The 25,659-nt window shown below is 35.3% G+C and overlaps 1 protein-coding gene across 6 annotated transcripts in view; it reads right to left on the reverse strand.

Moving 5' to 3' along the window:
• Positions 1–25,659, reverse strand: part of VPS13A (vacuolar protein sorting 13 homolog A) — a 100,168-nt gene that overhangs the window by 41,964 nt on the left and 32,545 nt on the right. For all 6 annotated transcript variants that reach the window (XM_050329676.1, XM_050329675.1, XM_050329674.1 and 3 more), the window contains exons 23-44: positions 23,268–23,406; positions 20,668–20,752; positions 19,005–19,180; positions 17,068–17,224; positions 16,635–16,714; positions 16,319–16,378; positions 16,090–16,240; positions 15,554–15,670; positions 15,368–15,471; positions 14,740–14,907; positions 14,124–14,422; positions 13,249–13,396; positions 12,443–12,593; positions 9,868–9,992; positions 8,848–9,017; positions 8,158–8,375; positions 6,758–6,990; positions 4,099–4,191; positions 3,261–3,617; positions 2,431–2,532; positions 974–1,132; positions 596–857 (exon numbers count right to left, since the gene is read on the reverse strand). In XM_050329676.1, coding sequence (XP_050185633.1) covers positions 596–857; positions 974–1,132; positions 2,431–2,532; positions 3,261–3,617; positions 4,099–4,191; positions 6,758–6,990; positions 8,158–8,375; positions 8,848–9,017; positions 9,868–9,992; positions 12,443–12,593; positions 13,249–13,396; positions 14,124–14,422; positions 14,740–14,907; positions 15,368–15,471; positions 15,554–15,670; positions 16,090–16,240; positions 16,319–16,378; positions 16,635–16,714; positions 17,068–17,224; positions 19,005–19,180; positions 20,668–20,752; positions 23,268–23,406 — 3,554 coding nt within the window. The remainder of the gene's footprint in view (positions 1–595; positions 858–973; positions 1,133–2,430; positions 2,533–3,260; positions 3,618–4,098; positions 4,192–6,757; positions 6,991–8,157; positions 8,376–8,847; positions 9,018–9,867; positions 9,993–12,442; positions 12,594–13,248; positions 13,397–14,123; positions 14,423–14,739; positions 14,908–15,367; positions 15,472–15,553; positions 15,671–16,089; positions 16,241–16,318; positions 16,379–16,634; positions 16,715–17,067; positions 17,225–19,004; positions 19,181–20,667; positions 20,753–23,267; positions 23,407–25,659) is intronic.

Consider the following 25,659-nt stretch of genomic DNA (forward strand, 5'->3'; position numbering starts at 1 on the left):
GATTTGCTATTGTAAATAGAGCTAGTGCTTCACAGGAAATTATTACAAGATGTAATAGCTTATTAACAAGGTACACCTCTTATATTGCAAAAACAATTCAACCAACACATCCTATGATCAAGTTCGAAAAAACTGTTAGTTGTTACATTAAATCAATTTAAATTGTTAACACATACACAACTAAAAATAGCTAAATTTTAATTTTAGCTATAACTCTGGTTTGCTTAAAACTATGTAAAACAATCTTTTCTTAAGAAAACCCCCTTAAGAGTAACTTCAATAAGCATGTAAATATGCAGGGCTCATAATTCTAAGAAAAAAAAAATTATTTTGAGCAGCTTAATTCTGCAGTAATAAATAAATGCAAACAAAAATATTTGACTGCAATAAAGGTTAGTTACCTAAATTATTTATCATAGTAGAAAAGCTGCAAAGACTAAACTAGGATTTCAAATACTGCCACACATTTAGAATCCAAAGAAACATTCCTTTCACATTATGGAGTCCTCCAATATTTATTGACCTGTATAAGACACAGTATTATGCATGATGAAGTGTTTACAAAACCAGATGATGTATGAACTTTGGAACTTACAGATTTGAATGTAAAATCTCTTGCTACTCAGTGTTGTCATTGCTGTGAACTGGTCACTCTCATTTTTAGTTCGGACAAATTCCATATTTAAGTTCTCTCCATCTTTTAAATGAAATACTTTTGCTCCAAATTCAACATTTAGGACACTAAAGGCATCACTAGGCAAGACCATGATGGGAAGTCCTAAAGAATTTATTATTACAAATGGTGCTCGGTCTTTTTTGAAGATGTCTGAAGTTTGACTAGCTGCTTCAGCAAATGCCTAGAAAGCAAAAAATAGATACAAAACAAACACACTGAATAAGACTTCACCAAGATGATCTCTGAAAACATTCATTTAGCAATTCTAACATGGCATAGTTAAGAAATCTTTCTTACCGTGCCCAAGTTACTCAACATTTGCAGTCCACACTTGGATAGTGTAATGTTGAGCTGGTCTTTTGAGGAAATATTTATTACTGTTTTATATTCTGGAACTTTGTAGTTTTCTTCATCTTCATCATCTGACTCAAGCAGCACTTTTTTTGCCTTCTTCATCTGAAAGCATATTTTTAAAGAATTCTTATTTAACCACTCATTCTATAGAAGCAAGTTGCACCTCAAGTCTCTCTATCTTCCCCTTTCCCATTTCTATGTCCTGGAATGGTTCTCGGTTTTTTGTTGCTGTTCATGTTTTTATTTAAAATAAGAACAAAAGAGGGGGAGAATAAAAAGACAAGAGAAAAAAGATACATTCTGGATGTCAATGAAATTTCAGTAATAGTAGCTACATTTATGATTATTAAAAATTAAAGAAAATACACTTAAATACTAATTACTAATGTATCCAGTAAATACTGTGTGATAACATTCAACTTAACATATTGAATAACACAGTGCAAAACCTTACACAATTTATTTCCTCATCTTAAAATAATAACCACAAATTTAGTCTTTATATGTTTCTAAATCAAATACCTTTTGTATGTTTTCATTTAGTTGAAGGAAAAAATAAAAATCTAATTTTTCTAGCCTTCAATGTTTCTGGAAATTATGTGTCCAAATGTTATATTTCATATCTGGGCAAGAAGACATGAGGTTTGAGTCACTATCTTCTACCTTTCTCCTGCACTAGGTCTCATATCTTCCTGGAAAATTCTTGGAAATATTTTTAATAGCAATTTCTTAAATGCAACATCTCACTCCATAACCTTTATCCTTCTGAGGTCATTACTGTAGAAATTTGTTTGATGATGACAGTCCTAGGAAAAGGGTGGAATTTCCATTCTAAGCAATCTCACAGGTTAAAAATACTTGAAAGGTTTTGAAAAAAATCAGAAAACAATGAAATGAAACAGTTAAGACAGAAGGAAGAAAAACAAGAGTATCTTCTGTTCTTAGATAAGGGTTTATCTATTTTGAATCCAGAAACTATTTTCATGAAAGACAAAAATGAAGTGGTAAGCACACTACTTCCACAATACACTTTATACTAGTCAACAGGTATCAATTCTTCAAATACATTTCTGCTACACATACTACTGTGGAACAAGAGGAATGGTTTGTCTTCCCAAGGTCCCTAAATGCATCATTTGCATATGGCCTAACAGACAAGCCAGCCTTTATGATTATCTAGTGCAACTAGAATCAAATCTCACCATCTGAAAGACAATATTTAACATATTTAGTCTGGATCTTCCTTTGTTGGTTTCATTCGCTAATCAGAAAAAAAAGTCCAAGTAACCAACAAGAAGGAGCAAAATTGTTAGATTAGTCTCAGCAATGAAAGGTACAGAGTATTTGTTTTTTCTAAGATATTAAAATGGAAGATTTGAGTTCAGCTTTGGAAACTATACCTTGATCTCAAGAATCCATGGCTTGAATAAATCAGTCTTCTCAACTTCCAACGGTTCAAGCAAAGGTTCCCACACCCCAAACATCTCGTTAAAATAGTGTACCTATCAAAATGCAGAAGTCAATTAGGAATTTACATACAACTGTTTTATCAAAAATTCTCATTTAAAAGTATATTAATTATTTTGGTAACATACAAGATTCATAATCAGAGTGCACTTTCAGCTCTCACCATAATCTGAAACAAATGCATTAGAGAAATAAATGAGGCAGCTAAGTCTCCACTGCTAAAACCCAGTTCCAAATAGAAGCTGTCACTTCAAGTATAATAACTGCAGGCACTGTAAGTCAAAAGCACTGTAAATAACGAAGAACCTACGTACAACAATCACTGAACTTTACATCACTAATTTCCAAATATGAGACAGGTTGGATGTTTTATGAAGAATACTGGTACGACTATAGGAATTACACAAGAATATATTCTACTGTAATCTTAATCAATGATTATCAGGGAATTTTAGCCAGCTGTTATGCCAACATGTAATACTGATGCAACAGATCTTTGAGAACTTGTAAAAACTGTAAATGTGAGATGGTATAACACCACTTACTGTGCCATTAATGCATTACAGATAATGCATTTGATTTTCATTTTAATTTAACTACCTTAACACGTCATTCCCATCATGCTCCCACAACACTTACCTGCAGGCATTTAGTCATTCAATATATGGGCTATTTTTCTTTTCTTGTCTAAATAACATGTATATAACATTTAGATAATAGGGTTTAGCATCTTAAGAAAACTTTTTTTTTTAGGATTCCTCACCTCCAGCTCAAGACGAGAACGTAGGTTGATTAGAGTACTCCAGTTCTTGACTTCTCCAAAAAACGAGGACTTGGCTAGAAGCATTGGTACAGTTCTATGCCCAACTCCAGCTTCAAGTGTTAGAAAAACAGATTCTATATTAATTTTCAAAGACTCTCCTGTGGGAACCAGTTCAGTGGCTGGATTTTTATCTTCACTTTCATTTGTCTCTTCAAGAAACCACATGTTTAGATTTTTTATATCTTTCTTATTCCACAAGTCTGGAGGAATTTGACTAATCTCTTCTTCTGTTGTTTCTGCAGTTTGAGAAAGGGCTGATGTAATAGTAATTACTGTGTTTATGATTATTGGTGAAACCTACAAAAAAATTGGAATAATTGGAAATGAGAAGCTAGTAAAGAAACAGCTACTTCTAGACACAAAAGTATAATGAATATGTTACACTAATAAAACACTTTGATTTTCTACATGAATTTGTTTGAAAATGCATTCCCTTCCACGAGCTATAGTTCAGTCTGTTCAGATTGTCAACCCCTGCCTTATTTCCAGATCAAAGCTTTCTAAACTACGTCATCCTTCAAAATGTGCATCTCCACACCGGGCCATTTTATAAAACACAGATTCCAACTGCAAAGCACAGTGACACAATTATTCAATTTCAATTTTGTTTGTTTTGGCATGCTAAACAGGTAGGTGACCTGATGAAGAACAGAAACAATTTCCCACGTCAGTCATTCCTGATTTTATTTTTTTTTAAGAAACATATGCCAAAAGCAACTTTACAGGCTGCTGAGCAGGAAATAGCAGAAAACTAAAATCACAATAAAGGTCTACCTACTTTTAATGTTAGAGATTTAATCATTAGATCAGCTGTCTGTGGATTAGTACCTGACTGTTTCATTTCAAAGAAGAAGTCACAAGGCTGTAATACCTATACAAAAGAGTAAAAACACATGTTAAATAGAGAAAAAAATTCGAAAAAACATATACTTTAAAATAATACACATAAGTATCAAAAGAAAAAGTTACCATTACTTGGTTCTTCAAAATTAAAAGCAATCTGAACATTAAAAACATGAAAAAAAAATTATCCAGAAGCATCACCTCAGCCATTCTCAATCATTAAAGGTTCAAATGTCAGCTACAGGAAAATGCATTATACTTCAGTAATTCCACTCTTTAAGTACTGTCTGCAGATGTCTTCAAATACACTGCACCATCATGCCTCTGATTTTTGAGGAGAATCAGATTTTCAGTTAAGGGCAACACATCAACAACACAGATACAATATTCCTGAATAACAATATAACTGTTTGAATTCCCATCATTCAATTCCAGCTTTATTTTGCAATCAGTCTCTGCATGCTTTCACTTGCCAAAGTTTGCCAAATCTAAGGCAACTCTATAAACAAAATCACAGTGCTATGTGATTAACAGAGCACTCAGATATAGTTAGACTCGACTGACACTGTATTGACATGAAAATTTGCTCTCAAATCCCTACCTGAGAAAGTAAGTCTTTCAAACACTGCAATTTCAAACCATACTGATTTTTGCAGTTTTCCTTAACATGTCAATCTGTATCTGAATCAGGTGCTGGTGGTGTAGAAACTCCCTGAATCAGTTTTTCCACAATTTTCCCAAGTGAGTTTGATCTAACAGAATTTGTTGTCCATAATATTATTTTATACTCCCTTGCTCAAATTACATTTTTTTAATTACATTTTTTCTTAATCTGTGTTACAGACAGAAATGAAAAATAACACAACCTCTTTAGAGCAACGCACATGTAAGAAATGTATAGAAACAATCTCATCACTTGTGTGCTATTCTATATCCAAAGGCTAGTTTGCCATCTATCTGGGGAAACCTATTTGGCATCTGGATGTGGCACTAGGGGATATGGTTTAACGGTGACTATGGTGGTGCTGGGTTGATGGTTGGACTAGGTGATCTTGAAGGTCTCTTCCAACCTTGATGATTCCATTATCAGAAGGATAAATTCATCCAACCTGATGTTTTCACTAAGTATAGGCAATATAAAATCTTATTATCACCACCACTATCACTTACTAACACCACACTTCAGCAATCTCATAATCTTCGCATAACCTAATATCACTTTGTTGCTTTCCGTTCTCTACCAAAGGTAGCCATGGACTCTCTAATACTCTGATTACTTTCCCAAACTGAAACTGGATTGTTTACAGAAAACCTGAGCTCAGAGGTTTGCTTACATGCACATTTTCAAAAGGGTGGTTATGTGGCTACCTGCAGCGAAAGTTTTGTGGGTTTTGGTTGTTTTTTTTTTTTACTACTCCGCTCAAGAACGTTCTGAATCTTTCAAGGAAACTACTGTTTGAGTATTTAAACCAGTGTCCTCTGAAGTTTTTTCCCTATCTATAGCAAAAGTATCCTGTCAGATAAAGGTCTTTTTCTCTGCTTCTACAGTCTGAGATAAGAGATTCTGACAGAAGATATTCTGTAAGAGGGAAAGCTTGGTGTGAAGCCTTCCAATTGCTTTCTACAAAGAAAGCCACATTTATGCCACATTTGCCAGCTATGGAAATGGAAGTCAAATGACTTGGTGTTGTGTTGTTGCTATCAATGGAAGTGTATCTTTCTCAATGACTAGATTAACATATCAGTGCAATTAAAGACTTCTTACCTAGGGAGTTAACTGAGCTGCTATGGTTCTACCTGAAAATGAGTCCCAGTCCTCTGTACTTACAGCTTTGGTCTTTCTGATGTTAACTCCATAAGTAAGAAAGCATTAACAGAGAGCTGAAAAGACTTACAAATTCATCAGTGGTCTGATTCACAGGTAACAGTTGGATATACTGTCAATTTTAATTTTTTCTCTGATGCAACAATATCATTACAGAGTTAACTGAGGTACATTCAGCTGTACAGGCAGAAAAGCTGTAAGAAGCTCCAGGAGTCAATGCAATTCCACGCGGTCGGTAACTAACAAGTCTGATTCTCTTGCCAAAATGTAAACAGGTAGCTTCAATGTAACAGATCTTTATAAAAGGAATTTATGAACACCATATCGTCATTAAACTATTTCATAATATGTACTTCCCATTCTGTCTGTGACCCTGTCATTCTCTTTCATAACTACTTGATGCAAACTTTCAGATGGAAAGACTGAAAGTATTCCAGATTTACTGTACTGCATTTGAAATAGTGCAAACTTACAAAACCCTATTTATTTGGCTTACACTAGATATGAGATATAATTAACATTTTACTCCTTAAGGCTCTTCATTTTAACTTGTCATACAAAGCAAACATCAATACCACAAGATGAAGATGATGTTTTAGGCATATCAGAAAAAAACAGAATAAAATCAACAAAACATCAGCCACAAAATTTTACTCATCTATTTGTGATATACATTTTAACAATGAAAAGTTTCAGAAATAACTTGTATTTTAGCTTGTATAAGTTACACAACACCTTTTAGATACATACTGGATGTTTGTAAACTCACCGTAGTAATGTTCCCATTCCTTTTTTCTGGAAGAAATGGGCATGCTTTCATTTGTATGTCTTTAACAGCAGCTGTCATGTTGTACCTTTCAGGGCTATTTTTAATGAAGACCTCACACTGTGCTGTAGCTACCAATGCAGGAGCATCACTTCTTGTTAAATCAGCCACAAACACAATCTCTGGATTTTTAACAACAATGTTCATTTCCATTGTAGATACAGGCTGCACAGATGCTTCAAAAACATAAATTACATTAGTGTAATTGTTCAAAGATTAAAATTTAATTATTTGCATCTCTTTTCAACTTACATAGATGTTTTAAAGATTTAGTGATAAGATTTAGCATATCCAGTGTCAGCAAATCTGTAGATCCCTGCAACTCACTGGGATTTCTAAGCTTTCTGCTGGAGGCACAAAACCATTAAAGACCTAGTTACTTTCAGATACAGAAAAAGATTCCACAAAACTTCTTTGTCAAAATCAAAAGGATTTTAACCGTATCAGCAGTGTTACTATCTCTGACATTAGCAAATGTTATCAGCTTTACTCAATACCTACATCAGCCAACTATGACAGGTTATGAAAATGCTGGGCACATTTTTTTACTCTCTGGAGCAGGAAAACCAAATTTTCCATGGGACAATAATGCAGCATTTACTGATGTAGCCATTTGCAATAACAGTATACTTTCATATAAAACTTCTTTACCTGTTTAGATTTTCATCATCATCATCAAATAATAACAACTGGCCTGGCTGAGCTGGACAGAACTAAGATATTTAGGGCACAGTAAAACAAAACCAAAAAAACCCAGGGACTTGCTTGGCCCACCTGATGCAAACTACGTGAGGCCTGGAAGCATAAAAAGCCTACTTCCTCCTCTGATGCTCTAATGGACCAATTTTTGATGTCAGGTACTCAATCTAAAAGCCTCTTTTCCGATGTAGGGAGAAATGCGCATTGGAGTCAACAAGTGAAATGACCTCTCTAGGCAGCGGTATCAGGCTGGCTGACTTCATGTGTAAGCATAATATAATATGCTCCATCACTCTTCAGAAGGATGAAAATGATGACAGTGATAATCATCTTTATAAACAAAACAAGCCTAGAGAATGTCAGTTGTAACTGTCCTTTCCCATTTTATTTTATTTCTTTTTAGACCTACATCTTTAAGTATTTCCCTTGTCTGGTAAGACAAGGCCTCATTTGGAAATAAAGACTAAAGCTCATGAACCTATTTCCGTGATGCAAAGAAAGCAACATGGTTACAAGAAGCTCTTCCATACACATAAACATGGGAAATAACATAAAAGGGGTATTGTATTTTTTTTGAGTAGTATGACAAGGCCAAAATTAAATGGATATTTAAATTCAGATTTTAAACTATTCCCAGGATATACCTTGGTCCTTTAAAGGTATAGATTTCAGATTTCTCTGTGCAGCAGCACTTTCTGCATTAGCGTTTAGAAATATATCTGCTACAGTAAGTAGAAACTCCATGCTTGCACAAAGATATATCTCTTGAACAATCACATCAAGAACAGTGCCATCTCTCCCCTGTTTGTAGCTTATATCCACCATAACTTTCTTTTCAAATCCATGTTTCATTTCCACCATTCTGAAAGACAATTAAGTGGCATTAACATAACTTTTATACAACTTTAAAACTGGACTCCCATGCACTGATAACTAAAGGTGTTGCTATCTTTAACAAGCCAAACCATCATAATTCCTCGTTTACGAATTAAAACTACTACACTGACATTTGTTACAGCTCATGAAAAATAATCCTAGTCTTACTTAACATTAACAGTTCATTAAAGTAGAAAGCAAATTTTTTTCTATGTATATTTATTCATTTCATATTTATAGTTCGGTTTATTTCATTTATTCATTTATTAGCATTTATATTGGTCTCTCACAAAGATATGTGGAACAATATGCAAGCAAGACATGTAAGTCTACAGTAACGTACATTAAGAGCTCCCTACACTAAAACAATAGCAGTTTTAACAGAATACTAACAAAATGCAACATTTTGAACTATTTGTCAAACTTCAGCAAACAGTAATTTACGTCAAATTACAGACCTTGGTGTAGCCTTCTGGATTGACTGTCTTTTATCATCTAATGTACAGTTTGTCAGTTTGACTGAAGCATTCATTGAGCCGTCTGATAACATTTTCAGAGCTGCTGACATCAAAACTAATTTAAACTCTGCAAGCTTCAAACTGTCATCTCTCTGATCCACAGTGGTAACCTGTTTAAATCAAATGTTTATAGACTTGGTTACAGGTAGTGAAAATTATATAGAGGTGTGATATTCAGTTTTATTCTAATAAAATTTCCAAAAATAATATATTAAATAAATCCACTACTAATTCAAAAGACAACCACAATGAATAACATACAGAGAAAACTTAAAGAAAGCTTTATCCTTCTATCATCTTTCTAAAGCAAGCTTATATTAGTGAGAGAGAGACAACGTTTACAAGAAAGTAATGCAATTTTGGTTTCTTTGTATGTAAAAACATACAGTATATGCAAAGATGTCAAATAAGAAATTAAATTTTGTCTCTTATGACTATGCAGTGTTTAAGCAGACACTGGAAAACTGTTTGTAATTTAAAATAACATCCAGTAAGTCTACAATAAAATATTATTTTTTTGTCAGAAATCTGCTGACAACTTTTGTAAATTTAAAACAAGATGAATATAAATGCATTTCCACTGTAAATACAAATTGAAAATCTGTGTCCACAATTTTATTTGTTTGTGTGCCTGTGTTCACGTGTATGTGTAACTAACGAATAGGCTGTGTTCCTCTTCATTTTTTTCCTACCAAACTGTATTTTAAACTAAGATAAATTTCCATCAGTTTTTTAGTCAGATCACAGAAGATGCCAGGTACTATGCCAGTTATTCTCTTTCCTGTAGTATCTGCGAAGTGGTTTAGCTAAAATAGCTGTTTATCATTTCCATCACATTTGTTACTATTGCTACAAAACACTTTCTCTGCTCATAAATTAAACTATTTCTGTTCAGAATTTCCAGGACTCCGAGCAACCTTAAAGCTGTTGCTTTCTCTTAGTAATCAAAATTATATTTACCTGTTTTGAATTTGGACTATACAACACTAAAGTCAGAGAGTCGAATTTGAAGTCCAGTTTTAGTGTTGTCTTTATTTGCACAGGTGAATGCAATTCCACAACAGCTGATGTCACAACAGTTACACCTTTCAGAAATCAGAAAAAGAGTTAATACAAAAGAAAATTACCTGACTGCAAATAAAGAGAAAGTCAAACTAAAACAAAACATCCTCTCTAATGACCATAAAGACAACAATTTCCCTTTTCTTCCACATGTAAATCCATCCTCACTTAGAATGTGTTTATCATGTTTTCTGTAATTACTTTTGGCAAAATCACACAACATTTGAGAATATAAAACACTGTCCTTACATATTCTACATGTGATTTTTACCATCTTTAAGACATAAATGTACAATTTCCCTTAGTGTAGTATGGTACTCTGTGCCAGAATATTACAAAGAACACAAACTTACTTTCTTTTACTTTCAATTTTCATTTGTTCATCTGCCATGTTTTTGCTGTTTTTCATATTTAATACAGGAATTCAACAAAAGCTGCTTTTTTAACTTTATTTGCCTTTTTATCTAGTATGTGCTGAACAGTATATGGGCAGTGACATGGACTGTACACCTTTTAGGGGTGTCATCACTATGAAAAGACAAACAGATCTAAATCTGAACAGCAATGGAACCAGCATACATAAGAAGAAGAGTAACACGGCAACTTTCTAAAGTTGGGATGTTACCACATTCAACTGACAGACTTGTAAGTGCTGCCTTGCATTATGGCCAGGTGACGGAAAGCTGCATTCTGGAGGCCATCTCTGTCTGAATGAATGACAGGATAGCGATCAGGAGTAGTCAGTATGGATTCACTAAAGGGAAATTATGCTTGACCAGCCTGTTTGTCTTCTACAATAAAATAATTACCTTGATGGATGAGGGGAGAGCAGTGGATACTGCTCAATTTCAGCAAGGCCTTTGACACTGTCTCTCACAACATCCTCATAGGCAAACTCGGTAACTGAGGCCTGGATGAGTGGACAGTGAGAGGATTGAGAACTGGCTGAGCAGCAGATCCCAGAGGGTCCCAGTGGCACAGGGACAAGTTGGAGGCCTATCACTAGTGGTGTTCTCCAACGTTCAATACGGGGCCCAGTATTGTTTAACTTCTCCATCAGTGACTTGGAGGGGCAGATGCCTCCTCAGTGAGTTCACTGGTGGCACAAAGCTGGAAGGAGTGGTCGATACCACAGAGTGCTGTGTGCATTCCTTCAGGAGGACCTTGACAGGTTGGAGAGATGGGAGAGAACTGTCTGAAGTTCAAAGCAGGGTCCTGCTCCTGGGAATAACCCCAGACACCAGTACAGGTTGGAGGCCAACATGCTGGAAAGCAGCTCTGTGGAGAAGGACATGGGGATCTTGGTGGACTATGAGCTGTCTATGAGCCAGCAGTGTGCCTTGGTGGCCATAAGGCCATGGTATCCTCAGATATGGAATTATATCCAATTGGTGGCTGATCATCAGTGGAGTTCCCCACGGTTCAGCACTGAGACCAGTTCTCTTCAGTATCTTTACTGATAAATTAGACAAGGTGATCAAGTGGTCCCTCAGTCAGTTCACAGATGACACTAAGTTGGGTGGGAGCTGACAATCTGCTGGAGGATAGGAAGGCTCTGCAGAAAGATCTGGAGAGTTGAATCGATGGGTGAAGGCCAATGGAATGAGGTTCAACAAACCCACATGGTGGGTCCTGACCCTGGGTCACAGCAACCACATGCCATCCTACAGGTTAGGGGGAAGACTGACTGGAAAGAGTGATTCTTTTCAGTGGAAAAAGATGTGGGGGTGCTGGTGGACAGTGGTTAAACATGAGCCAGAAGTGTGTCCATGAAAGCCACTGGCATTCTGGCTTTGATCAAAAATACTATGGTCAGCAGGACCAGGGAAGTGATCTCTGTACTCAGCAAGCACTCGAGGAGAGGCTGTACCTTGAATCTTGTGTCAAGTTCTGGCTCCTAACAACAACAAAGACTTTGAGGTGCCTCAGCATGTCCAGAGAAGGCCAACAGACTTGAAGGAAAGGGTCTAGAGGGCAAGTCTTATGAGGAGCAGTTGAGGGAGCTGGAGTGGTTTAATTTGGAGAACAGGAAACTCGAGGGTACCTTTTGTCACTACCTGCAACTACCTGAAAGGAAGTTGTAGCAAGATGGGGTTTGGTCTCTTTTGACAGGCAACTAGTGATAGGACAAGATGATACAGGTCTAAAGCTGAGCCAGGGTAGGCTCAGGTTGGATATCAGGAAGAATTTCTGCTCACTGGATATGGTGGAATCACTGTCCCTGGAAGTATTCAAGAAATGACATGGATGTCATGGCACTTAGTGCTGTGGTTTAGTTGATAGGGTGGTGTTCACTCAAAGGTTGGATTTGATGATCTTCAAGGTCTTTTCCAACTTTAATGATTCTGTGATTTTACAATATTGTTAAACACAACTGAATTTGCCATCCTTTTATAAATGCAATTCCAACAAAAGTAATAAATTGATAATAATACCTAAAAATGCCAGACTATGTAATTTTAGAAAATATTACCTGCAGAGTGCTGTGAAGTACTATGCATCTCACTACAATGTCTAGTTGATTCTTTCGGTTCTGGAAAAGATGTTGATGCACCAGAGTCTTCCCCTGTATTTTCATTTAGTGTCCTCAGTATTGTGGTAATATCTTCCTGACTGAGAATTAGCTTTAAAAAAGATTGGAATTAAAATCAGAATTACAACTCAGTTCACTCAGTAACTTTCCATAACTAAAATGTGAATTTACAAGTAAAAAAATAAATTAAATTAATCTCATCTGAGTCTCAGTTTAGGAGACTAAAGACTAAGTAAAATGTTTTTCTCAAATTGATAAAACCCCTTATGGTAATTTCTAGAAATGAGAAGTCAGTCACACATTATTTTGCTTTCATCCACAAAATTTCTATACCAACTTACAATTTAGAAACTAGAATGTTAAATGTACACATGACAACCTTTCTATTTTTTAATGTTAAATTTAAATAAGCACATGCACTAACTCATATTCAGGCTTGTCTCCTGGGTATGAATTCAGCAGGTGAAAGATACTAACAGGCAAAGGAAGGTTGTAACAGCATAAACATTTTTAACTAACAACAGTAATTTATAGTACAAAGTCTGCCTGCAGTATCACAGATGAAACATGGAATTTAGATTAGAAAAGAAAGCTATTCACTTCCTTTTCCACTATCAAACAACAAAATCCATTCTACATCTATGTCTTGAAATCAAGCAATACCCTAATGAATGAGTTTGGACTTTTACGGAGAGAAAAATAAATCCATTTTCCTCAAACAGTTGCCTTCAGAAATGAGTGCTTACATTCATAGGCTTGAGTCGGCCAGATATTTCAATATCAGGAACTTCATTATACCACGCAGCAGCTAAATTTCGTTCAACAGCTACTTCCAGATTGACCGGCTGCAGCAACTGTACTTCTGTTTGCAAAGAACCTTGCTCATAGCAGGATCTGTGAACAGAAACAAAATACTCCCTGCTTTACATATTATGCTTACACATTCTAACAACTACATTTTTGTCTTTCTCTCATGTTTTTAAACAGTGCTATGAAACTGTCTTTATTCTACTCTTAATAGCTCTAGTTAAAACCTTACTCCATCAACTAGACATCTTTCTTTGGCAAGGAAGAGACATCAGGCACCTACCAGGCACACACCACATAAACTCTTGCAAGTTAGGACATCTTAGCTTATCTCCAGTGGAGAACAATTCCTTCTTTCTTCAGTACTCTTCAACTGTGTTTGAATAGCCCCTTCCCCCTTCCATCTCCACTCACCAATCCCTGCACCAATGACCATTTTCAAACATTTTTTTATGGCTATCTGACTTAACACCTTTCCTGCTGTGCAGACCTTGAAAATCCCATCAAAATAGCCAGTTACAAATAGGTATAATCTGTCCCAAAGTAATGAATTATATATAAGTCTATGCTACTAAACAATTTTGCCTATAAAAATATTTGCTTCCATTTAAAGAAATGTAGATTGCTATTCTTTCTAAACCATACAATTTTATTGCTATTAAAAAATATTGGTTTGCCATTTTATTTCTAGATAACAGTGCATCTGTCAACCATCAACCTTTAACTAACTATTTAGCAACCCCTCAAAGCTCTCTATCTGAAGAAGAATCCCAGAAAGATTTAACGAATTTTAAAACTACTGACATTACATTACCTGTATAACTTTAGTTCGCTCAATTTCACCGTTATGGAGTCAATAACAGGTGGAAGATTATACCACACTCTTGTTTTAGCAATAAAGAATTGGTTCTTCACAGTGATTAGACCAAGATCAGCCACCAGAACATTCTCAGACATCGCTGATTGTGGAATTATTACAAGAGGTGCTTTAATGTTAATATCTAGTGCCAAACGGGAACTACGCTCTTTTACACCTGTAGCTGCTTTCTCTGCTGCTTGAACAGTTGCTTCAGTAAGAGCTTCCTTGGCAGCTTGAAAGTTATTTATAAAAGCCTAGGAAAAGAAAACAGATCTTGGAAATTAATTACTAAGAACTGCACTACTTCGAAAACACTAAGAATCATAGTTATTCTTAAGAGACTGTTTTTGCTACACACTTCTTCCAAATTCTTTAATAGGATAATCTTTCCTGAAATATGATAAACTATGCATATATATATGTGTACATATATATATATATACACACACACACTAAATACCTGGAAAATTATATTTTGTAAGAGCAATGATCGTTCCATATGGAATCCTTGTCTTATTCTCACAATGCTACTTGAATGCTAAGGAACAGTTATCTGGGAAATTTAACTTACCAAAATAGATGAAACAAACTTGTTGACAAAAAGTACTTGAATACACCCAACAGTTAGGTAAATACGATTGTCAACAACATCCATATTTGAATATGCAACTCCATCTGTAGCATTCACATATGATATCATTCTGAAGTTGAAGACTTCTTTTTCTGTGATGTAAAGAGCCTTAGGAAGACAAAAATATATTATCTCTACTCTAAAAACTTACATGCTGAAGAAACTTAACTCCAAAATAAATGTAATACCTCACACTTCTATGACATTTTTACTTCAAATATCTCAACTATAAATGAAAAAAAAAAATCAAATTTAAAAAGCCCGTTGAAATGGCTGAAAATATTCAGTTGGAATCTCAGCTTGAATAATTCTGTTCATTAAATTCAACAGAACAAGAGACATAATGAGCAGCTGGGTATTACTGGGTATCACAGTTGCACAAATTAATATCAGCCTAATAATTACTAGTTGTGGGAGTAAAGTCAATCTGTCTATAGAGAATGATGCTCCCACCAAATACATAAAACATGACTGAAAAAAGTCACAGCAGAGAGTTGAGTCCACAAATAAGTTCAATTTACTATCAGTATTCCACTCAAAAAAGTCAATGATACATGCAAATGCATACCTTTTTATACAATGCTGTCTCATCAGAATCCAAAATAACGATGTTCTTCAATTTTGCAGTCACTTCAGTTGCTGTTTTCTTCATGATCACTTGGCTATCCAGACCTCAAAAAACAAGATATACAAAATCTATAGACTGTTCTGGTTACAGAGTTTTGTATCTTTGTGACTTAAGTTTTCTTCCTACCTTCAATGTGAATTTCAGCTATTCTATGTTTTTTCTCTCTAATAAAGATACTCAAACATGATAAATCTGCACAGATATTGAGGTCAATAACATCTTCATGCTTCACTTTTTTTGATGCTGTGGGAAACACAAAATAATAAAAGTTACAGGTTTTCAAAGTGGAGATTTAATATTTTAGTGTCCCCTTGAACTGTACAGCAAGCAAAAGAGGAGACTGGTGCTCCTCAAGCATAAGGTAATAAAATAACTGTAATGCCATCAAAAGTCTTAACTCATACCAGGAAAAAAAAAATTAAAAATTACAATTTATGGATTTTCTATTTACATCAACTCAGTGCCTCAAATGCACAGCAAAGGTATGTATGTCTCAATCTCTACGTCAGAAAACTACACATGGATAAGCATATAAACCCCAAGCAAAATTCCTCATATCAAGTCACTGACAGGTTTACAAAAATAGAAAATATGTTTGTTTTCTTCTTACTTAAGTGAAGAGAAAGGAATGAAAAGAGGAAAAATATAATAAAGAAACTTACTTAATTTCTTAAGAACATCCTTTTTCTCCTCTATTTTTCCAGGGACTTCTGCAACTTTAGTTCCTTGTTTGGGTAGAAGATTATTCAGATAGTTCATAGCATTCAGCAGAGCTTCAGTATGCAAATGAACATCTAAAGATGAAAAGTTCACCTAGAAGAACAATTTTTGTTTATTCAATATGCCTCCCTTCCCACTGTGAGAAAACTATGTTAAAAAAAGATATCATACCTTTATTTTCTGTAGAACATTCTGATAGGTAGTTTTGAGTTCTGGTCCATTAATATCAGTCTATTCCATCAAAAGTGCACAAAAAACAAATAAACAAAACGGGAGAAGTTTGGGTATTTCATTAGAGAGAACTTATTTTCAAAACCACAATAACTTAAGATGTAGAAGTTATTCTGTTTAGGGAGCAGACAGACTTTGCTTTTGAATTGTAAGCCTATCACAAATAGTAAAATATTACGGAGCAATTGTTGAAGGTTCTTCTTATTTATGCCTTTAGTATCTTGAGTGTCACATGCAAAGTCTGCTCTTTTCTCACCTTTATGTACTCTAGAGTGAGAAGATCCTCTTCTACATTATCCAATGTAGTAATTATGTAAACTGGCTTGTCATTATCATCTTAAAAAAAAAAACACAAAAGAATAACAAAAGATTACTTTTTTAAATGAAAAAAAAACCTACAACTTTCTTAATCTATATACTACAAAACAGGCTACTAGCTGTCATTACTGTTTAATTACAAAACCTCTTTTGCATACCTAAACTATTTAGATGTCTCTTTAAAATCATCAGCACCAGAACGTATTTTCCAAAGCACTAATAAGAGAATGAGCTCCTACTTCCCCTTCCTTCCCAGTATTTAATTTAGAAAGCAAATCTTCCTTAGTTGACAAAAGTCCTACAAGCCTTTTTGAAGACAAATTCAAAGTGTTATTTGTGAATAATTTTTTGATCAGACTATAAACACTTACCCATATACTCTGGGCACAGTAGACAAACTTCACAAAGGAAAGCATTTGCAGTCATGTCGAATGTTCTTAATTTAAGTTCTGTACCTAAGCCCAAAATATCAAGCTGCAGCACAGGCATCTCAGTATTATCGGTAAGACGGCATAATTTAATTAAGACCTAAAAAAAAGACACAGCCCCAAAACCAGTAGGGCGTTATCCTCTTAGTTTTTATATAGGATAAAATGTTTACATACATTCTACCATTAATGTGTATTTGTGTATTGGCCACTTAATACATTAATACATACAGCAAACACCTTGGAAAAAATGAACAATTCATCAAGTAAAATTGCTCCATTTGTTTGCTGTTATTTTAACAAAAACTTCAAACATGCAAACATGTAATACCAAAGTAACAGTTAAACAAACTAAATAATTTTTAAAAACAATTCTGTAACACCAGTTAGTAATGTTCAACACAGCCAAAACTAGATTTTCAGTCAGCATACAGTGTTTACTGCTTTCATTGGAATTTCTCTGAACCCTCCTGCTAAGAGTTAGGTTCCCAAGACGATGGTTAGGCAGGAGAATTTACTACTTTTGCACCCATGCATGACAACAATATTATTAAATAAATACCTAGCTGAACTTTTGTATCTGAACTTCACAACCAAAGCAAAACAAAGATATGTACACTTCCTTTCCATGTAATGCTGTCTACAAATAAGGAAAATCAAAACCTAACCCAGTAAGTAATTTCAAACTATGAAGCCAACAAACAGAGAGGTGATTCCTAACAGACTTCCAACTGTACTTCTTTCTTACAGATTGTAAGATAGTTTCCATTAAAGAATAGTGTAAAATACAACATCTATCTTTAGACTAGTAGTTCCTAAACAAGGTCTTGTCACCACGCAAAGAACAGCTCAATTCAGTTTTATTTGCAGTAAAGGTTTAGTATATAGTATGTTGCAAGCTAGTTATGATGTATTGAAGACATTCTGTAAGCCGTTGTAAAGTTAACTGTATTTGTATGATTTATTTGTAAAATAAATGTAAAGTAAAATACAGTGATTAGCAGCAATAACACTGATACTCTAATGATAAAGGTAATGATAGTGTTAAGAGGCTACCTTTTTTACTAGACTAGTTGATATAGTCAGAAACAGTTGTCTTGCATTTGGGTAAAATACTCTTTTTCCCCCTATGTCTGAAACAGCAAGAACACCACAGAAAACTCAGCATAACAAAGATGTTATATTTAGGTGTGCAGACAACAAGATCTGGGAAAAACTGGAGCAAAAAATATGGTTCTTGTTATGAGAGGACACATTTATGAAGTTTTCTCAGTGAATACAGCAGTATCTAGAAAAAACATGTCAAAACCTACATATTTAGCTAAAACAAATACATAATTTGATTTTTGAGTGATAGGTAAAGAAAATTCAGTGACAAAACTGGATAAATCAAAGTATTTCAGTGATGAAAATGATGCAGAAGCACAACTGTGACTTGGGAAAAAATGCAGAATAGTTTCAGCAAATGTCAGTAATGAATATTTCTTAAGGTATGGATTTACAAATAGGGAAAAATTACAATACTGATGTGCTTCAGAGAAATTAAAAAAAACCTGTGGTGGTTTTCCCCCAGCTGGTCTGGGGGATCCTGGAAGAGTTATAGTCAAGTAGGAACTTTTGCACAAGGCAGAAATAAGCCTGGACCTGGAAGATGTAACAATATGGTTTTCTCTAAAAATACGCTGAGTCACAGTTGACTGACATGCGCAGTTAGCAGAGTTATATAACATTATCAGTGGCCAATGGAAGGATATTAATGTGTAGCCTAAAAGTGTATAAAATAGCAAGTGGCATGCAATAAAGGGTTCCAGCTTCTGGTTCCACAAGGGTTCATATCATTACTCCCACCTTGACCCGCGACAAAAACCAAATAGCTTTACCTCAGCGACTTCAAACCTTAGCTGGAATTCTGTCATATTTTTCAAAGATTCCTGTTTACGTAGTCTTTTTTGCCTCGTACTACTGGGAGCTTGCTGGAGGGAACCAGATGGGCCTTCAAAAAATGTCACTTCTTCCACAGGACTGCTTAGTGCATCATAAAATTCTTCTTCTGATTCTATGGATTAATTCACAACAACATTACATATACAGTTCAGACAGCAAATATTTTACAGTACTATGACTTAGAATTTTTATGCCTACATTTGTAAAAGCTTAAATATCCAAGTATCTAGTTCATAATTAGCAACCAACAAAGTCTGTTTCTATAATTACCTCCACTCCTGCCTCCACAACTTCACACCACACCTACAGCTATCATGTCATCTTAAATTTCAGTTCTCATCAGCTAATTCCCTTGTCAGCATTCTCTCACTATTGGCTGTGCAAAAGACAGCACTAACTGTGGCTCATCTTGCCTTCAGTGCACATTAATAGATTATCTCTCCTGCTGTTTTGACTGCTGCTGATGGTTGCAGCCTCTGCTTCAATATCAGTGGCACTACTATGGATCTCTCCCTGCTATAGACCTCCCATTTCAGAAGAGATTCCTAAGGACTATCAACCTTTTAATCCATCTGACATTACTATGGAAATACAAGCAAGACAAGTAGATTGCATTGTCTTATAAAGCTCAGTCACCTAAAAATCATAAAGACTGAAATATAAGGTAACTGTGGAAGAAGTATCCTTCTTCTGACAAAACTCAAGAAATTATATGAAGAGCTATTTTCTAAGGCTTGAAAGCATCCCTGAGTTTGGAGGGTGAATATCAAGAAATAACATGAATCACTTAAAAAGACTGCACAGCTGTATGTACAGATTAAAAACCAGACTTTATTCAATCTAAATCTAGTTATTACTTTCTCAAATTACTTTTTGCCAGCATTCATCCTCATTTCATCCTCATTTTTAAGAGTTGAAAGACACTTCCTTTGGACACTTAAAGGAACTCTACAAAAAATAGATGAAGATGCACAGATACATATTTCTATATATACTGCACATGCACACTGAGCTTAAATAATAGCTAGCTGATAATCACTAGCTGATAATTGGCTAGTGTTTGCAAAACACATATATCATTACCTTGAGAAAGGAGAAGTAGTATTGTTCTCTTTTCTCCTAATGTTTATAAAAACACAGTAGTTTCTAACAATCATCGTTTCAGGATTTTATAATTTAAATAAATCTAGCTAAATAGGAGATAAATCCTTTACAAGAAGAAAATAATCTCTACTATCGTCGCTGAACTAAGTACATACTAAATGTCATAAATATTATTTCAGATGCTCTGAATAGAGACTTGCAACAGCATATGCTAACACAAAAATAAACCCACCACACCAAACAAGTATGTTACTGTTTTACCTTCAGAAAGGTAATGACAAAAACAAGCATACTGTTATGAGAAAATACACAAATAGTTTGTACAGTATGAATTATAATAAGCTACACACAATATAACATTGTTCAACTTTCAAGAATTTGAAACAAAGTCACAAGAGGTTGCTTACAGTAAGAGTAATAAATTCACTCAATGAACTCAAAAACTTCTTGACTTGATCTATTTACTAAGCTAAATTTTAAATTAAATTATATTACCTGACTCAGGAAATGAGTGAAGATCCAGAACAGGAAACACGCCTTGTGATAAATGTGGTGCTGAAAGCACAGGGGATATTCCAGGCTGAAACAGGAGGCACCATAAATTTTTTTAGCCTACTATTGGTCATGCTATTGCATGCACATACGCTGTGTGAAAGTTTTACAACTTAGGGAAACTTGTCTAAGTTTAATGCAAATCATTACACTTAAACACTTACATTACCGAAATTATCAACATGGGGAGAAATGAGACCGAAATTAGATAGAAGTAGCAGGTATTGCACTTTCATCTAGTTACAGAGAGAACACATCAGGAAAGACATTGAAGAGGTTCAAACATACAACTCCACAGATCAAAAGAGGGACAGAAATGGCACATCACATGAAAAATCAGGAGAAGTGAAAGCCTATTCCCTGAAAGGACTACAGTATGGCAGCTTCAGAGAACAATAAAGATCAACAGGTTTTTTTATAAAAATCACACGATACAAGTGACATGTGGGAAAAAAGTGCTAGACAAAACATTAGAGCAGACAAAATTGTTTCTTGGTTTCACAGAATCATAAAAACATTTAGGTTGGAAAAGACCCTTCAAGATCACCAAGTCCTACTACCACTAAACCTAGCACTGCCAGGGACGTGGTTTAGTGGCAGAATTAAGTGCCTCATCTACAAGTCTTTTAAATAGCTCAGGGGTGGTGATTCATCCACATCCCAGGGCAGGCTGTTCCAATGTTTGACAATACTTTTGGTAAAGGAACTTCTCCTAATATCCAACCTAAACCTCCTCTGGAATGACCTGAGTCCATTTACTCTTGCCCCATTGCTTTTTCCTTGGGAAGAAAGAGCAACATCAGTCTTTCTTGGAGTGAGGGACCCAAAACTGAACACAGGATTCAAGGTATGGCCTCACCAATGTCAAGGACAGGGTGACGATCACTGCCTAGTCCTGCTGGTCACACTATTTCTGATACAGCCCAGCATGCCATTGGCCTTCTTGGTCACCTGGGCACACTGCTGGCTCATGTTCAGCTGTTCTTTATCAGCACCCCCAGGTCCTTTTCTGATGGGCAACTTTTCAGCCAGTCTGCCCCAAGTCTGATGCACTGCATGGGGTTGTTATGGCCAAACTTAGGACCCAGCACTTAGCCGTCTTTAATCTCACTTCTTCACATATATGAAAAATCAAACACTAATAGAGAACTGAGGGGAGACCTCTACAGCTTCCTCACAAAGGGAAGCAGAGGGGTAAACACTGATGTCTTCTCTCTGGTGACCAGTGACAGGACCCAAGGAAACAGCCTCAAGTTGTGTCAGAGAAAGTTTAGGTTGGGTATTATCACCCAGAAGGTGATTGGGTATTGAAGCAGGCTTCCCAGGAAGTAGTCACAGCACCAAGCCTGAGAGAGTTCAAGAAGTTCAAGAGTTCAAGTATTTGGACAATGCTCTCAGACACGAGTGACTCTTGGGGTGTTCCTATGCAGGGCGAAGAGTCAGACTTTGATGAACCTTGTGGATCCCTTCCAACTTAGCATATTCTATGATTCTAAGAGTCTTGAATTGTGAGATGTAGTTATGCACAAACCAGAGAAGTAACTGAAAATATGTGAAATGCCACTAGAATGCACAAAAGTACAGGAATCCTCCACTCCACCTGGTTTCATATATGATAGAATTAAGTTCTCTTAGTAAGGGTTACCAAATGCTTTATTCACCATCGAGTCTCAGGAAGCAGACTCGGTGATCTGAGTTTGTAAAGAATTTTTATCTGCAAGTTCCAGTTGCATATGTAGTATACATGTGCCTTGCACACAGTACTAAATTAAGAAGAGAGCTGTGCACTGTCTGTGTGCTCTTTTTCTGGAGTGCCTTTGGCTCTGGACTGCACAGTCAACAGCTCTTTCCCTGCACTACAACACCCTCCCTCCACCCTTGTTACTGCACATTTCAAAGCTTAGTGTCAGACAACTAGACACAGAATTAAAGTATCTTATAGAAATCTAAACTTTATGGCAACAAGAAACATTCATCTTTGAACACTTTCCATGGCTACGTTTTTCATCGCCCTGTTAACATTTCAACAGTCTCTCAGCCTCCAACCTATATAATTTGACCTTTCTGAATATAGGTATGTCCATGAGTAATAAGGATATCAACTATATAAGAGTCTTGTAACTTGTCAAAGCATCTCATCTGTAACACTTACACATTCTAAGAAGACCAGAAGAAACTGTGGCGTTTGACTTCATAGTACCGAATAATAGCCTTCCATGCTGGTATTGTGCTAAAGCACAAGTGCAGAATGTAAAAATGTAGAAGGAGCTGTTTCAAAACGTCTTCTGTTTTCACAGTCCAAGAAAAAAAAGCTGCCACTTTTGATAGGCAGGCACTGTTTATAAAACATTAGCCACAGGTAGTGAATATTTTGTTTATTTGTCTAAAGAATGAGCTAACTTTTCCAAGATGGAAAATGCTTGCTCTTCGCTTTCCTCTACTTCTTTCAAAATGCTAATGCAATGCTAATTGCTAATGCAATGCTAATATCAAGAAGGTATTTTGCTAATCACTATTTTTGAAATATCTTTAAAAAACCTTACCTCCGGTGGTTTTGGAGGAGAATTGGTAGTAGGCACACTTTTCGGCTTAGGAATACTATCAATTAGCTCCAAGATACTTGTCAACTTCTGATCTGATACTTGGATAGAAAGTAAAGGCATCTGTCCAGAGAGTTTGAACCTGTTTTGTAAAGAATCAAAGTCAAAACTTTCAAAGTTAAAACAAACAATCTTAAAACTATTTCATTCAAACTTCATGTTAATTTTCTTCTGAGAAACACAAAAGTCTTCCTGGTCAGAAAATCAGTCATCTAACCATTGCAAACGTATATATATATACACACACACACACACAAATAGTGCTAATAACCATTTGTGATTTGGCTACATAAAGCATAATTCCCTCCCAGTCTGAAATTGTTCCTTCTTGTTTATGTATTTAATCTAATTACTTGTAATAAATCACGTTACTGAGCCTCTACACAGTATTTTATGGAAGAGAAGCTTGAGGGTTTTTTTTGCATACTAATGTTTAGGGCCTACATGTCAAAAAAAGTGACTTCCAGAAGTTATATATATTTAAGCTAACTCTAGGAGTAGTCTAAATGGCAGAGTAAAATAGAATATAAAACAATAAAATAAGTCTTTAAAAATTAAAGCAGTAAAACAAATTTTCAGCCCATCTGAATCGGCTTTGGCCAAAAAGAATCACCTCAAGCAGAGACTCTGACTTTCTGAAGACGTAAAACCCAATTCAGTTTCTCATACAACTGAGTGTAACAGAAGAAAGCAGAAAACTGGCTCAAAGAATATTATTATGTTTCTATTACAACTTCCAGTTAGAACAGATAAAGAGGTTTGTTCAACAGGTCAACTTTCTCCAACCACAGGTAGCAGCAGATGCTTAATATGTAGGGTGTAAGGAACAAGACAAGCTATTTCCTCCCACTTTTGATGTGATAAACTCGTACCTCAATCTTCAAAGGGACATATAATTTATGACTGAAGAAGATGTGAGGACAAAAAACACCTGTGTTTTCAATCATCCTCAGCTAATTTTGAGACTATGAAATTAACTGAAAAAACAGCTCCTGATACTTGAGCAAGCCAAGCACAAACTTCTACACAGTAAACAGTTTTCTCCAACTTACTAATTTCTTCACATCCTTAAATTCTTACAGGATTAATTCTCAGCTAGTTTTGACTTTTATTCTTAATTCCAGTTCTGTCAGAGTGAAATTTAGACTTTGTTTTGTTTTGCTCTTTTATTATAATAGAGAGGATTGGAGTAAATGAGTAGTTACCATGTTTGAAAGGACCTCTCCATCTACTGCTCAAGTGCTCCAGCAACTGAGGATACTTAGCAATTCTAACCTACATTACACTTCAATCTCCCTACAAAAATTCATGTATATTTTTCGGGCATTTTGACGAATTTTTTTATTTTGACAGCCTATCAGGTACACAGAATGCACTTAGCAGATACCAGGTAGATAACTGCAAATAAGCCCAATTCACTACACTGCTCTTGAAACAAAAACTTTTAAGGCTCAGAAAACATCCAGAAGTGGAATACAATTATGCCCCATCTGTAGAGTCTGAGGCATAGACAGGTAAGTGTTTCAATTGATGAGGAAATCTGAGAAACTTCTTTCAAGTTCAGTCGGGTTGTATTTAGAGAGAAGGAAATCTTAAGAATGCCACTGCCAAAGCTGCAAATAAACACATTCCTTCTCATTGGAATTTTTACTGTGTTTTTAATGAATGCTATTATATGAAAGGATGCTCTTAATACTGCTATCTTAATACTGCATTCAAAAACCATATGACAGACTCTCAGACACCTCCTTCAAAAAACAGGGGAAACATATGACACAATAAAATGAACACAAAAAAATAAAGCCTGACACAGGCTAGAAAACTACAGATTCATATTGGTGCTTCCAAATATGAAGTGGTAGAAACTATAAGGAGTATCCTATTACCAGAAATTAAATACAGTCAGATATTCATATCCAACCAAAGAGTAAAACTCCGTTAAGGATCAGAAAACATGAGTAGACGAAAACACAAGTTAACAGTGAAAGGCCCTTGATCTAGTGGTCGTTACTAAATTAAAATTACCTAAATTAATATTCTCTTCAAGGCAGCAATATATAAATGTGCCTTCCTAAAGAAAGCCAGCACAAAGCACCAGTAAATTCATTACTGTTTTGAACAACAATATCACAAACAATTCAGTTAAATTCAATGGTCACCCAAGGATGTACAAACATTAAAGAATAAAAAAGTACAGCCACCAAATCACCTCTTCTTTAGATAACTAACTGTAAAAGAGGTGCCCACCAAACTAAGGGACTCATTCATAAAAATCTATGACATTAAACAAAATAATTCTGGTACTAGTTTTTGTTGTGGAACTAACATCTTTCCA

This window comes from Myiozetetes cayanensis, unplaced genomic scaffold (assembly GCF_022539395.1).
Source record: "Myiozetetes cayanensis isolate MyiCay16 unplaced genomic scaffold, myiCay2020 scf4, whole genome shotgun sequence".
NCBI lineage: Eukaryota > Metazoa > Chordata > Aves > Passeriformes > Tyrannidae > Myiozetetes > Myiozetetes cayanensis.